At 35.5% G+C, this 18,061-nt stretch overlaps 1 protein-coding gene across 1 annotated transcript in view; it reads left to right on the top strand.

The window, feature by feature from the left end:
* LOC107694983 (A disintegrin and metalloproteinase with thrombospondin motifs 20-like) overlaps positions 1 to 18,061 on the top strand; it is a 139,308-nt gene that overhangs the window by 80,668 nt on the left and 40,579 nt on the right. Inside the window, exons 21-33 of the mRNA XM_016494735.1 lie at positions 303 to 439; positions 689 to 806; positions 3,953 to 4,048; positions 5,359 to 5,525; positions 6,949 to 7,078; positions 7,181 to 7,307; positions 8,141 to 8,284; positions 9,420 to 9,618; positions 11,289 to 11,453; positions 11,534 to 11,653; positions 14,326 to 14,433; positions 16,720 to 16,884; positions 17,254 to 17,358. Of these exons, the coding sequence (XP_016350221.1) occupies positions 303 to 439; positions 689 to 806; positions 3,953 to 4,048; positions 5,359 to 5,525; positions 6,949 to 7,078; positions 7,181 to 7,307; positions 8,141 to 8,284; positions 9,420 to 9,618; positions 11,289 to 11,453; positions 11,534 to 11,653; positions 14,326 to 14,433; positions 16,720 to 16,884; positions 17,254 to 17,358 (1,781 nt within the window). The remainder of the gene's footprint in view (positions 1 to 302; positions 440 to 688; positions 807 to 3,952; positions 4,049 to 5,358; positions 5,526 to 6,948; positions 7,079 to 7,180; positions 7,308 to 8,140; positions 8,285 to 9,419; positions 9,619 to 11,288; positions 11,454 to 11,533; positions 11,654 to 14,325; positions 14,434 to 16,719; positions 16,885 to 17,253; positions 17,359 to 18,061) is intronic.

The raw sequence follows: 18,061 nt of genomic DNA, 5'->3' as shown, positions 1-18,061 counted from the left end.
GAAAAAAAGAAAAAGGAGCCGTTTTCTAATTTTTCTACTTTCAATATTAAATCAAAAAACGAATGATCAATGATACACGGATTCTGTTGCTCAACTGTTTTTCATTGTCCTCTGGTGTTTCTCATATCTTTCTCATCACACTTTGGTGTTTTTCATCTCTTTCTCATCACTAATTCCTTTCTTGTTATTATAAAAAAAAACTTACTGACCCCAAACTTTTGAATGCTATAGTGTACAGAATCAACAAAATAATGGTAAAATAATGCCAAAAAACTCTCCTACTCATCTCTCTTGTTTCTCAGTTCTGATGAAGGATCGCTGTAAACTCTTCTGTCGTGTCGCGGGGACGATGGCATACTATCAGCTGAGGGATCGGGTCGTCGACGGGACCCCGTGTGGACTGGACACGTATGATATCTGTGTACAAGGCCTCTGCAGGGTATGAAAGGGCTTCTAAAAATGATAATACTATGGTACTTTGAAATTTATTATGCTACTGGATGATTACTGTATTCATATACAATGGTACTTCAAAGAATAACGTGGTACTACCATGGCGTTTATCCAAAACCCATCAAGTTACCATGGTATATGTCTAAAATAAACATAGTAATACCATGGTATGTACCCATGGTACATTTGTGGTGCAAATGGAAACTAACATTCTTATTATATGTGTTTATCATAGCAAGCAGGTTGTGACCATGTTTTGAACTCGAAGGCCAGAAATGATAAGTGTGGCATCTGTGGAGGAGACAACTCTTCATGTAAGACCCTCGCTGGAACCTTCAACAACTCACAATACGGTGAGATCCTATGGACCGCTCTGCTCTCCTCTTCTCATCCCTCTTGAAAGGTTTGCAGTGAGGGGAATGCTGGGAAATGACAGAATCATTTGTTAATTTCATTTGTTGATAAGTTCTTTCTTTCATGGGTGGGATAAAGGAGCAAGACATCATGTGACACAGAAGGGTTTCCTCCCCTCTTTCCTCTTCTTCTATTTGTTGATTTCCTTCTTTATTTTTTTCTTTCTTTGGTTTTCGTCAGCACGCTACTCGTCAAACATGGCTAAAATCATGTTCCTCTGCGGTTTTCTCATCACTCCCTGGTGTTTCTCAGTGTTTCTCATCTTTTTCTCATCGCTCTCTGAGGTTTTTCTTATCTTGTTCTCACTCCTCTCTGGTGTTTTTCATCTTTTTCTCATCATTCTCCAGTGTTTCTCATCTCTTTCTCATTGCTCTCCTGTGTTTCTCTTTTTTTTCTCATTGCTCTCCAGTTTTCTCATCTCTTTCTCATCACTTTCTGGTGTTTCTTATCTTGTTCTTGACACTCTCTGCTGTTTCTCATCTCTTTCTCATCGCTCTCTGGAGTTTTTCTTATCTTGTTCTCACTACTCTCTGGTGTTCTTCATTTTTTCCTCATCACTCTCCAGTGTTTCTCATCTCTTTCTCATCACTTTCTGGTGTTTCTTATCTTGTTCTTGACACTCTCTGTTGTTCCTCAACTTTTTTCTCATTGCTCTGTGGTGTTTCTCATCTCTTTCTCATTGTTTTCTGGTGTTTTGCATTTCTTTCTCATGAATCTCTGGCATTTCTCATCTTGTTCTCACCACTCCCTGGTGTTTCTCAGTGTTTCTCATCTTTTTCTCATTGCTCTCTGGAGTTTCTTATCTCTTTCTCATTGTTATCTGGTGTTTTTCATTCCTTTCTCATGAATCTCTGGTGTTTCTCATTGTCAGACTCTGTTCCATGTTTTGTGTGTGTCCTGCTCCCCATGTGCCTTCCCATGCCCTTATTTGGTTAGTTTCCTGTTCCTCCCCTGATTAGTGTTTCATTGCTCCCAGGTGTGTCTCGTCATCCCCTCCTCCTGTGTGTATAAATAGTGTTCCCAGTCCCAAGTTCTCTGTCCGCTGTTAAACGTCTTCCTGAGTTCGTCTCCCTTGGTTCCTGAAAATAAAGTCTTGGTAAAAGTATTCCCCATCGTCTCCTCGTCCCTCGTGTATGTGCACCGTGACAGAACAGCGGACCGAAACAAAAGTAAGCGGCACCCCTTCTCCTCGTTTTTGTTCTTTCCGCCCTTTTAAAAGTTTTTGTTTCCTGGTTTTTCCCCCCCGCGGCGATGGAAATTGCCGCGCGCGTCGCCGCCCTAGCCGCGGTCCCCCCAGCTCCGCCATGGCCTCCGGAGTCCCCAGCTCCGCCATGGCCTCCCGAGTCCCCAGCTCCGCCATGGCCTCCCGAGTCCCCAGCTCCGCCATGGCCCCCGGAGTCCCCAGCTCCGCCATGGCCTCCGGAGTCCCTAGCTCCGCCATGGCACCCGGAAAGGGTACCGCCCTGAGTTCGTCTCCCTTGTGTTCCTGAAAATAAAGTCTTGGTAAAAGTATTCTCCAGCGTCTCCTCGTTCCTCGTGTATGTGCATCGTGACACTCATCTTGTTCTCATCACTCTCTGGTTTTTCTCATCTTGTTTTCATTGCTCTCTTAAGTTTCTCATCTCTTTCTCATCGCTCTCTCGAGTTTTTCTTATCTTGTTCTCACTCCTCTCTGGTGTTTTTCATCTTTCTCATCATTCTACAGTGTTTCTCATCTCTTTCTCATCACTTTCTGGTGTTTCTTATCTTGTTCTTGACACTAACTGTTGTTTCTCATCTCTTTCTCACTCCTCTCTGGTGTTTTTCATCTTTTTCTCATCATTCTCCAGTGTTTCTCATCTCTTTCTCATCACTCTCCTGTGTTTCTCTTTTTTTCCTCATCACTCTCCAGTGTTTCTCATCTCTTTCTCATCACGTTCTGGTGTTTCTTATCTTGTTCTTGACACTCTCTGGTGTTTCTCTACTTTTTCTCATTGCTCTCTGGAGTTTCTTATCTCTTACTCATTCTTTTCTGGTGTTTTTAATTTCTTTCTCATCACTCTCTGGTTTTTCTCATCTTGTTCTTATCACTCTCTGGTTTTTCTCATCTTGTTTTCATTGCTCTCTTGTGTTTATCATCTCTTTCTCCTCACTTTCTGGAGTTTTTATTTTCTTGTTCTCACTCCTCTCTGGTGTTTTTCATCTTTTTCTCTTCATTATCCAGTGTTTCTCATCTCTTTCTCATTGCTCTCCTGTATTTCTCATTTCTTTCTCATCACGTTCTGGTGTTCCTTATCTTGTTCTCACTACTCTCTGGTGTTTCTCTTTTTTTTCTCATCACTCTCCAGTGTTTCTCATCCCTTTCTCATCACTTTCTGGTGTTTCTTATCTTGTTCTTGACACTCTCTGGTGTTTCTCAACTTTTTTCTCATTGCTCTGTGGTGTTTCTCATCTCTTTCTCATTGTTTTCTGGTGTTTTTCATTTCTTTCTCCTGAATCTCTGATGTTTCTCATCTTGTTCTCACCACTCCCTGGTGTTTCTCAGTGTTTCTCATCTTTTTCTCATCACTCTCTGGAGTTTCTTATCTCTTTCTCATTGTTTTCTGGTGTTTTTAGTTTCTTTCTCCTGAATCTCTGGTGTTTCTCATCTTGTTCTCACCACTCCCTGGTGTTTCTCATTGTTTCTCATCTTTTTCTCATCACTCTCTGGAGTTTCTTATCTCTTTCTCATTGTTTTCTGGTGTTTTTAGTTTCTTTCTCCTGAATCTCTGGTGTTTCTCATCTTGTTCTCACCACTCCCTGGTGTTTCTCATTGTTTCTCGTCTTTTTCTCATTGCTCTCTGGAGTTTCTTATCTCTTTCTCATTGTTTTCTCGTGTTTTTCATCTCTTTCTCATGAATTTCTGTTTTTTTCTCATCTTGTTCTCCTCACTCTCCAGTATTCTCATCTCTTTCTGGTGTTTATCTTGTTCTAACCACTCTCTGGTGTTTCTCATCTTTTTATCATTGCTCTGTGGAGTTTCTCATCTCTTTCTCATCACTCGCTGCTGTTTCTCATCTTGTTATCATCGCTCTCTAAGGTTTCTAATCTAGTTCTTGTGTTGTAGGTTATAATGTTGTGGTTCGAATTCCTGCTGGTGCGACCAACATCGATATAAAGCAGGTCAGCTACTCAGGATTGCCAGAAGATGATAACTACCTCGGTGAGTTAGTACAGATAACCAGACCAGATTACCCTGGTAATACCACAGTACTCTGACACGTGTTATATATACTGAATGATTGCTGTGTTTATATGCCATGATATTTACGTGGCACTCAAATGAAGAATACCATGCTATTGCAATGGCACATGTCCAGAACAGCTGTGGTATTACAATGCTGCTTCACCGTGACTCTTCCGGGAATTCGGGGTCACAGGGAGAGCAAACACCGGATGATTGACAGACGCCGAGGTGCTAATGAAAGTGAGCGAGCGTGTCCAGGACGTTTGTGTAGCTGTTCACACTCGAGTCAAAAGGCCAAATAAACACAAATACACACAGCTGATGAATGAGACGTGACCTAAGGTTCACTGTCCAGGTCTGGGCCTGTATTCACAAAACATTTAATCTCACCACTAAGAGTGCTCCTAAACAGCAGTAAAAGTTTTTAGCTAAGAGTTTTCTCTTGAAACCTATTCACAAAGCTACTGAGACAAATGTGTACTAAGGAATAGACAGAAGTCTTAAGCTCAGAGTAAGGGGGCGGGGTTAACCTCATTGCTATGGATGATGTCAGCGTGCTTATTAACTATGCACACAGTGATTGGCTGGTAGTCTCTGTCAGAGATTTATTCATAGAAATATTGTTGAGTGCAATATTATGTTGCCATATTCAAATAAAGGTTTAAAAATAAAAATGTTGTCGTATTCAAATAAAGATTTTAAAATGCAGGCTAAGTGTCACTAATTAAACAAGTATATGCTTAGCTAATTGTCAGCCTCTTATATGTGTGCTTCTCTTAATTAGTGAATATGCATATAAACAGCCTTTTAATTAACAGAGTGGAATAATTATGGCTGATAGTAAGACATGCAAACGTAAAAGAAAACCAAACTGGACACATGAACATCTGTTAATTCTTGCCCAGCTGGTTAATGAAAGCAAGAATATAATCAAAGGAAAATCTGGAGTTGGGATAACCTCCAAAACCAAAGGCGATAGCTTTTTAAAAGCTCATTATCGTCAAATATTTCTAAAATGTTTATGCTCCGAGGCAGATTGCTGTCCACAGCTATTTTAGGATAGTTTGTGGTTTGATCTTAGGAGTCCTCTTTAATACTCCTAACCTTTCACAGATTTAGGAGCTAGTTTTAGTGCTAAAACACTTAGAGCAAAAAAATTATGAGTCCTAAATCTAGGACTGACACACCAATTATTTGTAAGATTTTCTCCCAAGTCGGCGAGTTATGAGCTACTTGTAGCCTTTAGATGTTTTGTGAATACAGGCCCTGATTTTTCTCATCTGCAGCTCTGTCTGACAATCAGTCCAACTTCCTCCTGAACGGGAACTTCGTGGTGTCCATGTTTAAAAGGGAAATCACCTTTAAGGGAGCAGAGATCGAGTACAGCGGATCTAACACCACGGTTGAGCGGATCAACTGCACACAGCGGATCGAGGAGGAGCTCGTGCTGCAGGCAAGTGAACTACACCAAACACAGCCAATCTGAAGAAGTTCACAGTGAAATGACACAAAACCACAGCACAGTTTTAGACTAATGAGCTGTCAAGCATCACATGATGACAACAGAAACCAGTCAACCAGCTAGATATCTTGTTGTGCATCACTTTATTTTCTTAAGCCTGGTTTGGGCACACTGCAAGTTTTTATTGGTATCTTTGTTTTCAGTAAAAATATAACTAATAGGTAGATTACCTAAGAATCCAAATTGTGTGAGAATTGTGTGAGAATAAGACCAGTATTATTTAGTTATTTTAGTATTATTTATATACTATTATAGTTTTTATTAATATTTTGAATGAGCTTTTATTTTTAGATTTTCAGTTTTCATTTTCATTTTAGTTTTAGTGTGTTGTTACATGCTTTGGTCATTTTTAGATTTTATATAAAAATCAAATATAATTTTAAAAGTAAAATATAAATTTCTTTAAAAAACATTTTATGGTTTTGAAATATTTAAATAGTTAGCTTTAATTTGTTCATTTCGGTTTTAGTTATTTTAGTGCTACAATGTAAACTTTTTTTTACATGAAAAAAGTTTTCATGTGATATTTATATTTTGTTTTATTTAAGCTTTTTCAATTAATTAAAATGATTTTATATAAAAATTAAATGTAATTTTGTAAAACATATACATTGATTTTAGTTTTTAGGTTTTTTAATAATAGCTTTATTTTTATTTATTTCAGTTTAAGTCATTTTAGTGCTTCAACTTATTTGTCTTAAGTTAGTTGCCACGGCAAAAAAAATTTAATTTAATTTAATTTAATTTAATTTAATTTAATTTAATTTAATTTAATTTAATTTAATTTAATTTAATTTAATTTAATTTAATTTAATTTAATTTAATTTAATTTAATTTAATTTAATTTAATTAGTTGCCAAGGCAAAAAATCATATACAATTTATATTTTATTTCAGCTTTATTCAATGAAGAACCATGATTTTATACAAAATATATTTTTATAATAAGATATACATTAATAAAACAAATTTTATTTTTTTTAAATAATTTAAATATGTAGCTTACTTATTTTTATTTCAATTTTAGTGCTTCAACTTAAACGTTGTTTCAGTTAGTTGACAAGGCAAAAAAGTTTGTTTTTCCATGTAATATTTTTATTTTATTTCAGCTTTATTACAATTAATTAAACTGATTTTTTTTTTTGTTTAGTTAATAATACCAAGACTGAATAAGTCTTTATTCAGGGAATATGTCTTGATTTAAGAATGCTTAGATATGTTTTCCTGGAAAAAAGACAAAAATGCTGCTAAATGAAATGATTAATTAATAAAATCTGCAGTATAATAGCACTGAAATGTCTTCATCTGAGGGAGATTTACAGGCTTCCTGTGTAATGAATCTGTTGTCGTCTCAGGTTCTGTGCGTGGGAAACCTGTATAATCCAGACGTCAGATATTCCTTCAGTATTCCCATCGAGGAGCAGAGAGAGCAGTTCGTGTGGGATCTGTCAGGCCCCTGGCAGGAGTGCAGCCGCATGTGTCAAGGTGCCGCTTCTGTTTGGGCATTTTGCCTGGTTTTCTGTCCTTAAACACCTTTTTAGCTGAAAGCAAGCCCCTTCCACGTCATCTGTGTGTGTTTGTCTGCAGGTGAGCGGCGGCGGAAGGCCGTGTGTGTTCGTAAGAGTGATCATTTGGTGGTTTCGGAGCAGAGGTGTGAGAATCTACCTCGACCCAGAGGCACGACGGAGCCCTGCAATACTGACTGTGAACTCAGGTACAAGCACACGACGCCTCTCATGCTTTATATTACTAATGCAGCAGTCCCATACTAGTGATGCAGCAAAAGGAGAACTTCAAATTCTACAAACACTGAATTCACTGAAAATATTTTCATTTTAAATGTTTGATTTGATATTCAGTCTTTGTTTGGAATAACTATTATTTTTTTAAGTGGTAGCAAATGTTTTCCCTTCAATTAGTGTCACTACAAAAGCATCTCGAATCCAACGGCACAAAATATTGTGTAATATTGTAAAAATATTTTACACTTTTGATATATTTTGAAATTTTTTTTTTTGTATTTTATGTGCTTTCATCATTTTATTTATTTATTTTATATTTTAAATATTTTATTTTCTTTAATTTTTATTTCAGTTTTAGTAATTTTAGTGCTTTAACTTTAATTTATTTTATTTCAATAAGTTGCCAAGGTAACGTTTCTCTTTTTTTGCATTTAAATACATTTACATTGTCATTGAGCAGATGCTTTTATCCAAAGCGACTTACAAATGATGACAATAGAAGAAATATTAGTGTTGATGAAGGTTTCACAGAGGAGGTTTTGGACACCTCCTTTCACTTTTTATCATAAATCAGAAAATGCTGTAACAGCCATAAAAAAACTTTTAGGAACAAAATATAATATAAATAAATGGGATTATTGTGTATGGATGCAAATATCTCGGTCATGAGCATTTTTTAGCAGAAAATGCGATAACATTTCCTTGGTTTCTCAGCTAAAAATGTAAACACAACAGAAAAAAAAAACACTTAGCACTAACCAAATGAGCTGAACACTGGCTGGGTGTGTTTTTCCCTCCTCCTCAGGTGGCACGTGGCAGGCCGGAGCGACTGCTCCAGTAAGTGTGGCCCGGGTTACCGTGCGCTGGATGTTCTGTGCATGCGCTACAGCCAGAATAAGAGGCTAAGCGAGCGCATGGAGGCCAGGGCCTGCGCAGACCTGCCCAAACCGCAGACGCGCTCCTTTCACTTTTTATCATAAATCAGAAAATGCTGTAACAGCCATAAAAAAACTTTTAGGAACAAAATATAATATAAATAAATGGGATTGACATATGAACAAACCTCTCTGTAAAAAAAATGAAAAGTCTGGTGTATGTAAGTGCTACTGAAGTGGGAATGTTCGGCTCAGTGCATGAGAAAAAAATGATTAGAAACAGATTTTATAGAAACGTATTGTAATTGTTACTTTTCTTTCCACTAGTCATGTTATGGAGGCAAAATAGCCCAAAATCTCCATATTGACCAGTGCATGTAAAAAGCATAATATTTCATTTGACTTTAAAAAGAGGTTTTTCTTTAGGTGGTGCTGCCTAAGGAAATGCTCTGAAATTAAAATATTGTTTACATGTGATATTACAGTTGTGTGGGAGGACAAAATGGTCAACCTATTCACACTGGGGTTGATGATGCATCACCCACTGTAATATTTTTCTGTAATATTTTATTTTGTTTTATTTAAGTTTTGTTTCAATTAGCAGGATTTAAAATAGTTAATTAGTTAGTAATAACAACCCTGATGCAAGTCACATCAGCTACTAATGTGAACTATTTTCCATCAATATCCTCCATCATTACCGGCTTTTACATTAAATATAATTACATGTGTAATCATTCCTAATGCATGCATTTTTTTAACACTATACATTGTTTGAAGTTATAAAAAAAACAACAAAGTTTATTACTTTTACAAGAATATACTACTTCAGTCTTTCCACTTCAAAATTTCACGTTTAATACAATGTGTTACTTGCAGTTTCTTTGTAATTAATTGTGAAATTTACAAGCAATTTCTCAGACAAAATTGTTTCTACAGCAGTTCTTTCAGTGCATTTCAAAGATTATGTTACTGTTTGTTAAAGCTCACATTTCTAGTAATTATAGCCAAGAAACAGAGGAAATGTAATTGCATTTGCTGCCAAAATATTTTCATGAAATATTTGCATCTGTACACTACATTCAAGTTGCTGATTCATGCTGATTTCACATAGAAACCTCAGACTGTCTTTGTCATGCATATTTTAGTGCAGTTCCCACCCAGTTGCAGTTTGAAATTGTTAGGAAAGCAATTTGACTGAATTCTAAGTGAACGGAGCGACTGCTCCAGTAAGTGTGGCCCGGGTTACCGTGCGCTGGATGTTCTGTGCATGCGCTACAGCCAGAATAAGAGGCTAAGCGAGCGCATGGAGGCCAGGGCCTGCGCAGACCTGCCCAAACCGCAGACGCGCGAGGGATGTCATGGGGACTGTCTGCTCAAGAGCTGGCAGTACAGCACCTGGTCTCAGGTGACGCACGATACTGCTCATATCCTCCGTTATTCTTCACCCTGAGCTCTATATAATAATAATAATAATATAGATAGATAGATAGATAGATAGAGAGATAGATACTGTCAACAGCCTTAAAAAATTACCATGTTTATAGGATTAAAATGTTGTATAAAACCAGTGTGAATGATATATGAACAAACCCCTCAGTAAAAACTTTGAGAATATAGATATTAATAAATCTGCTAAGTTTTATGTATGTAAGTGATACTGAAGTGGAGACACAAACTCATTATGTTTTAGAAACATATGTTTTGTTTTGTTTTGTTTTTTGTTTTAAAAACTACAAAAAAACTATTATAAAAATGCTATATAGATGTCTTTTAAAAAAACTACAAAAAATGACAAAAACATGACAAAATTACTAACATTTTTACCTAAAATTAAAGAGAAAACAGAAAATATAAAAATAAAATATAAAATCTGGGGAAAAAAACCCTATAATTTGTTTGTATTTTTCTTGCCAAAGATACTATAGGGAATGTTTTTAAACAATTCTATAAATGCATTTTAAACAATACTAAATTGAATCGTTATTAATCAAATTGGAATTAAGAATTATAAAACCAGGCGAATGATATATGAACAAACCCCTCTATAAAAACCTTCAGAATATAGATATGAATAAATCTGCTTTTATGTTTATATTAAAAAGTTTTATGTATGTAAGTGCTGCTGAAGTGGAGAAACAAACTCATTTTTAGAAAACGGCCTTTAAAGATATGTATTGTAATTGAAATCTATAGACGCAAATAGATAAAGTGCAATAATAAAATTTGTGTGAATGATATGAACAAACCCCTCAGTAAAAACCTTCAGAATATAGAGAGGAATAAAACTCTAAGTTTTGGTGTGTGTAAGCGCTGCTGAAGTGGGGGAAAATCTCTTTAAAGATATGTATTGTAAATTTGAAATCTACAGACGCGAATAGAGAAAGTGCAATAAATTGAAAACCAGATGAATGATATATGAAAAAAAGCCCCACAGTAAAAACCTTCAGAATATCATTAATAGAATACACAAAAAAATCTAATAAAACTGACAAGAAAACTAAACAAAACAAAAACAAATTGCTAATTACTAATATTAGAAAAATTACTAATAAAATTACAAAAAATCCATGAATTGCTGAAACATTAATATTAAAATGAAAACAGAAAATATAAAAATAAAATCTATTTTAAAATATTAACGCAAATTATAGTATTATATCAGTGCTACATGGTATCATTACAAACATTATGAACACTATAAATGTGCAGTTTTTTAGTTCCTCTCACTCTACGACAAATCCTTTAAATTGAACCATATTTATAACATAACATGAATGATAAATATGAATATAAAACAAACATAAATTATAGTGGCATTCATTTTAAACAATATTTGTTATAAACGCAAAGCTTCACATTTATTTAAAGTGAAACTTAAACTAGCACTATGTGGGAAATGCGCTAAACAAATGAATGTGGGCTCATGTACCTCTCTGATTCGACACCAATCCAATTTTTTTTTTATTTATTTATTTATGACATTAATTGCATATATAAGTTGCCTATAAAAAAAAAAAGTGACTTGTTTTCTGGAGAATACGGTACTTTGAGACTCTGTGCATCTGTTCACATCAGTGTCTGGTGACATGCGGGAAGGGCGTCAGACACCGACAGGTGCTTTGCATTCTGGGAGACGAGAAGCTGAATGAGCAGCGCTGTGACCCAAACACCAAACCCTCGGCGGTGGGCGGCTGTGAGCTTCCCGAATGTGCGTCCTGGCAGGTCGGAGCCTGGAGTCCGGTGAGAAACAGACGCTCGGTTCCTTTATCATGTCAGTTTCTGTCACCAGACGTTCTGAATGGGAATGATGGTGTTTTTAGTGCACGGTGAGCTGCGGTCAGGGCTATCAGATGCGTGCGGTCAGGTGTGTGTCGGGAGCTTACGGCGAGACAGTGGACGACAGAGATTGTAACGCAGCCACCAGACCTCGAGACAGTCAGGTGAACAAACACAATCACGTGCTCCATCTGCACTAGTGCTCAAATCACGATGCAATAAATTGAAAACCAGATGAATGATATATGAAAAAAAGCCCCACAGTAAAAACCTTCAGAATATAGAGAGGAATAAAACTCTAAGTTTTGGAGCATGTAAGTTCTGCTGAAGTGGTGGAAAAACCTTTTTAAAGATATGGATTGTAATCTAAATCTACAAACACAAATAGATAGTGTTATAAAATAAACTCTTTCCACTAGTCTAAAATAAAATAAAATATCCCAGAATTTCCCATTTGAGCAGTGCATGGAAAAATAATGTCTGTAGTGTCTTGCCTTTAAATGATGAAGTGAAGTAAATATATAAGGATCTGTAATTTGCACATTATTTTTATGCTGTTTCTCCTGATTATGTGCCGTTTTGTAATGCGATGTGATTGTGGTTGCAGTGCTCGAAGAGCTGCGGACACGGCGTCCGGACGCGGCAGGCGTACTGTATGAACAATCTGGGTCGCAGGCTGGTGGAGCGAGAGTGTAGCGAGCAGCAGAGAGTCCTGAGCGAACCCTGCAATGACGTGCCCTGTCCTGACTGGAGCGCCAGCGAATGGAGCGAGGTACTGACCACAGCTGAACCAGACGCTAATCACATCCAACCGTACTTATATTCTGAAGCATCATGATGCCCTCATGCTGTTTTGATCTGGTGTTTCTTATAGTAGTACTGCATACTAGTCGAACACTAGGGTTATTATAGATAAATAAATCTAAAAACCATAAATAACATTTCATTACTTTACCTAGTAACAAACATTACAAAAACTGAAATAGAATAAAATATATATATTAAAATACATATTTTATTTCAGCTAATTGCCAAGTTAAGATTTCTAATTTTTCAATTACTTTAACTTGATGTAAACTAAATAAACCAAGACTATAAAGAATACAAGTGAAAAAAACACTGTAATAAAAAAAAACTACTAAAAATGACAAAAACACCCAACAAAATGACTGAAAATGAACAAAATTAACTTTAAAACGAAAACAGAATATGTAAAAAAAAACAAAAAACTAATTCAAAATATTAACAAAATGTATAATAGTCTGCAGCAAAATACAAAGTGTACTGTTGTTTTCTAAATTCAGTTAATTTTCAGATTATGAAAATTTAATCTCTAATTTGTCTGTATTTTCCTTGCTAAAGATACATTGGGGAAAGTTTTTAAACAATCCTATAAATGCATTTTAAAAAATACTAAAGTTATCTATCTATGCATATCCACTTTATAAAAGTGTTTGTCTGTTTTGTAAGTGTCTGAATAAGCATTAGAAGTGTGAACATCTTCAAATCAAGTTCTCCCGTCATCTCTAATTAGGACAAGAGTATATGTGATTTTTCGCTGTGTTAACCTTTCTCTGTCCTCCTCCTCCTCCGTCTCGGCTAAAACTTTGACCCCCTCCTCCAGTTTTACCGCTCGTCTGCCTACGTGTTTCTCGATCTGTTCCATGTGCTTCTGATGCAGGTTTCATCCACTCAACACATAAAGAGCGCTTGCAGATCACGCTGTGTGCGAATCATACAACGACTTTCAGCTGGCACAATCTGTTCAGGTTTGTCTCGCGCAACCCAGACTGTCTCTGGCTGCTCCCGTCATGCTTACCCGAACATCGTTAAGACTTTTTAAACAAAACTAAAGTTTGTGTGATAAGTAAATCTATAATTAGGTGATGTAAAAGTAGTATATTGTTTTGTTGATACAGTTGTTGGGCATCGTGCTGTTGCTGTGGTTACCTCGACAGGTGAACATGACTTCTGTGTGTGAGTCTCTATTTGACCAGGGGAAAATATGCACTTTAATGAACTTCCTTAACTTTTTTTGGTTTTATATTAAATACCTTCTGTTTTTCTTTTTATATATGTATACACGCACACGCGCACACACACACGCACACACACACACACACACATTTTAAGAATAATTTTATGCTGACAGTTGTGTGTTAAGGCTGCATTTATTTGATCAAACATACAGTAAAAATTGTGAAATATTATTACAATTTCAAATAGCTGTTTTCTGTGTGAATTTACGTTAAACTGTAATTTATTTCTGTGATCAAAGCTGAATTTTCAGCATCATTACTCCAGTCTTCAGTGTCACATGATCCTTAAGAAATAATTCTAAGATTCTACAGTTTGGGGTCAGATTAAACAAAAAAGTTAAAAATTAATACTTTTATTAAGCAACGAAGCATTAAATTGATCAAAAGTGACAACAAAGACATTTATAACATTACAAAGATTTCTATTTCAAATAAATGCTGTCCTTTGGACTTTCTATTAATCTTTGAATCCTGAAAAATAAAGTGTATCAGTTTCCACAAAAATATTGGGCAACTGTTTTCAACATTGCTAATAATCAGAAATGTTTCTTGAGCAGCAAATTAGCATATTACATTTTAACAGATATTCATATAGAAAACAGCTGTTTGAAACTGTAAAAATATTTCACAATTTTTACTGTATTTTTGATCAAATAAATGCAGCCTTTGTGAGCAGAATTGACTTTTTTTTTTCATTTTGACAAATGTTAATGATTCCAAAATTTTGACCAGCAGGGTATAATAACCAACATCATCTCTTACCTATGAATCTGACGCGTGTGTGTGTGTGTGTGTAGGACTGTGAGTTGTCAGCTTGTCCTCGCGCAGCGTCAGTGTTTAACACACCCAGACCAGCAGAAGTGGGTCAGAGACACACACAGTGGAGATACGGCTCATGGACCAGCGTGAGTAACATTTCACATCAAATGATCTCATTTGACTCACTTGCGTTTGTTTTTATCTCTTCTAATGAACACCTGAGACAAAGTTGATCCTAGGGCTACCCTCGTCTAAAGATCTTTCTGGTCAACTAGTAGTCGTTCATTTTAAGCATTAGTCGACTAATTGCATGTTTATTATTTATTATTATATATGCAATTTAAATCATAATATTGAGCCTTTAATTGCCTACATTGTCTAATAATTGCTCAATCACATGCATAAAGCTTGCCAGAGTGCACCGGCAGAAGTAATGATTATGAATGTGTCAGGGAAAAACAACAAGGAGACTGCATTAACATTTTAATAAATTATTGTTAAACTAGTGCTTCTTTTGTTTTTGGTTTAAGAGATGAAGTCGGTGACACTGACTTGTCATCTCCGCAGCAGTGGAACGCCCCTGTATGCATGTTTCATATGGATTACATAATCTGAGAATATTTGTTGTCCATTTGAATTGATTCATTTGAAAGTAGGCATTTCGCTCTTTCTCTGTATATTTTTTCATGTCTGTAAGTCAAGTATACACGGAGTTTTGCACTCAAGTTCACAAAGACCGAGACGGCAGAAAGCGCATCCTGTTGGCTTTCATTATTTTACAAAAGCACAATGTTTTGTTGTTATTGTGAGTAGGGCTGGATGATATGGCCAAAAATTATATCACGATATATTTCTTAATTTCGGTCGAGTTTTGGTTCCTTGCCGCTGTCTCCTCTAGCTTGCTTAGTTGGGGACACTTAATTTCCAGCGATATAGTCGACTTGATTGCACAGATACTATTTAAACTGAACTGAGCTGGATGATGACATCACTGAATCAACGATGAACTGACTTTAACTGAAAATTGAGTGTTTACTATTTTCCTGTTTAATACTGTAAAGCTGCTTTGACACAATCTGTATTGTTAAAAGCGCTATATAAATAAATGTGACTTAAAAAAAGCCTCATAAAAACAAATGTCTGTACCTACAAACTTATGAAAAATTAATTGAAGTCTATGAAATCTCCTCCTATAAAACTATATAATATTTTAGAAGAAGAAAAAACCCAGCACAAATAAATTAATGTTCACCTTTTATTTGTATTTAGCCTTCATACAAACAAGAAATGTGAAATCCCTGTCAAATAAACATCTCAGACTCACCTTATTAATATTAATCTTGAACTATAGGCTAACATACACTACCAGCGAAAAGTTTTTGAACAGTAAGATTTTTAATTATGCTGAAAATTCAGCTTTGATCACAGGAATAAATTACATTTTAAAATATATTCAAATAGAAAGCAGTTATTTTAAATAGTAAAAAATATTTCAAAATTTCCCTGTTTTTGCTGTACTTTGGATCAAATAAATACAGGCTTGGTGAGCAGAAGAGAATTATAAAAAAAATTTAAAAAAAAAATAAAAAATCTTACTGTTCAAAAACTTTTGACTGGTACTGTAGGCTGATTATTCTTATAGATTGAAACAAATGTGCTTTATCCAGTAAAAAGAGTATAAAAAGTGCTCTGAGTTGCTGCAGAAAACAAAACAAAAAAATTGAGCAACAACAAAAACGTTGCTGGAGACGGGCTTATTATTGAAAATGCAAACTGATTGTCTGCCAGCAGCAGGCGCTTTGAGAGCGGCAGAAACATCGGTTTCCCCGGTAACGGCTGTAATCAAAGCAGCTCCGCTCATGAACTCTACTTTATCAGATAAAATGAAAATGCCATCTAAACTATTCTGAAGACAGTCGGTTCCCTTCAGAGATGCATTCATATAAAACACCCGCAACGCGTTTTGATTTTGAAGCGTGTAGTGCCAACGAAGTCAAACGCCACAAATAAATCAATGTATGGGAAACACTGGTAATGTATATCGAAATATCGGAAATGTGTTTAAAATCATATCACCGTTATTGAAAAAAAATATATATTGCGATACATATTGATATTGAATTATTGTACAGCCCTAATTGTGAGTGCACACAAATAAACTTAGAGTCTTTACAGATTCTACTGTTCAGCTTCCACACTCCGCACAGACACTTGAACAGGGCACATTTCTCTAGGTTGAGCGGCCATGTAAGTTTGCTAATACTAACATATTTCAGATGATAAGCCATATTTGCGGTCGATAATTTTTTTCTGCGACTAATAATATTTTGGTCGACCAAGCCTCTTCTCATTGACTAACGGTTAGTCGACTATTAGGGGGCCGTAGTTGATAGGACCTCCAGCTGTATTTATGCGTTGTGTGTGTGTTTCAGTGCTCGGTGTCGTGCGGCGAGGGCCGGCGGGAGCGCTACGTCAGCTGTAGAGACGCTCAGGGCGGCGTCGCTGAAGAGTCGTCCTGTGCTCATCTTCCTCGTCCTCCAGACTCCTCCGTGTGTTTCAGTCCCTGCGGTCAGTGGAGGGAAGGAGAATGGACACCAGTGAGTCAAACACACTCGTTTTCAGTCCTGCATGGTCTACATAGAGAAGCATACACCACACGAATGCTTGGTCCTGTTATACATGCTTAACATGCATTGCTGTAGTCGAAAGAGACTGTCATTAAACTAGATGCTTTTATTTAGTTAGCTGCTATAAACATGTAGAAAACAGTGTTATTTTATTCATATTTGTATTAGCCTTTAGTTTTGTATTTTCATATTTAAATGTTAGTTTTAGTAATTTTATTGTTTTTGTCAATATTTTTCTATATGTATATTTAGCTTTCATTTATTTTTCTTTAATTTGTAGTCATTTTAGTACCTCAAATTAAACTTTTAATTTAAATGTTATTTTTAATTTACGCTCAGGGCGGCGTCGCTGAAGAGTCGTCCTGTGCTCATCTTCCTCGTCCTCCAGACTCCTCCGTGTGTTTCAGTCCCTGCGGTCAGTGGAGGGAAGGAGAATGGACACCAGTGAGTCAAACACACTCGTTTTCAGTCCTGCATGGTCTACATAGAGAAGCATACACCACACGAATGCTTGGTCCTGTTATACATGCTTAACATGCATTGCTGTAGTCGAAAGAGACTGTCATTAAACTAGATGCTTTTATTTAGTTAGCTGCTATAAACATGTAGAAAACAGTGTTATTTTATTCATATTTGTATTAGCCTTTAGTTTTGTATTTTCATATTTAAATGTTAGTTTTAGTAATTTTATTGTTTTTGTCAATATTTTTCTATATGTATATTTAGCTTTAATTTATTTTTCTTTAATTTGTAGTCATTTTAGTACCTCAAATTAAACTTTTAATTTAAATTTTATTTTTAATTTACAAATTAAAATTAATTTCAGTTAGTTGCAAAGCAAAATGCTCAATTTTTAAAGGTTTTTTTAAGTTTAAGTTTTTTCGTTTTATTTTATTTTATTTTATTTTATTTTTTAGTTAGTTTTTTTTTGGTGTAGTGTTTCTGTAGTGCAGTGTTTCATTAAGTTATTTTAATTTTAATAGTTTCATAAACTAGCTTTATTTCAGTTAGTTGCCAAGGAAAAATTAATTAAACTGAAAAGTTTTTTAAGTTTAAGTTTTTCATCTAATATTTTATTTTATTTTTTTTATTTTATTTTATTTTATTTTATTTTATTTTATTTTATTTTATTTTATTTTATTTTATT

The sequence above is a fragment of the Sinocyclocheilus anshuiensis genome, unplaced genomic scaffold, assembly GCF_001515605.1.
Source record: "Sinocyclocheilus anshuiensis isolate Anshui unplaced genomic scaffold, SAMN03320099.WGS_v1.1 scaffold923, whole genome shotgun sequence".
NCBI classification, from domain to species: domain Eukaryota; kingdom Metazoa; phylum Chordata; class Actinopteri; order Cypriniformes; family Cyprinidae; genus Sinocyclocheilus; species Sinocyclocheilus anshuiensis.
This window is presented reverse-complemented; position numbering and strand designations above follow the sequence as displayed.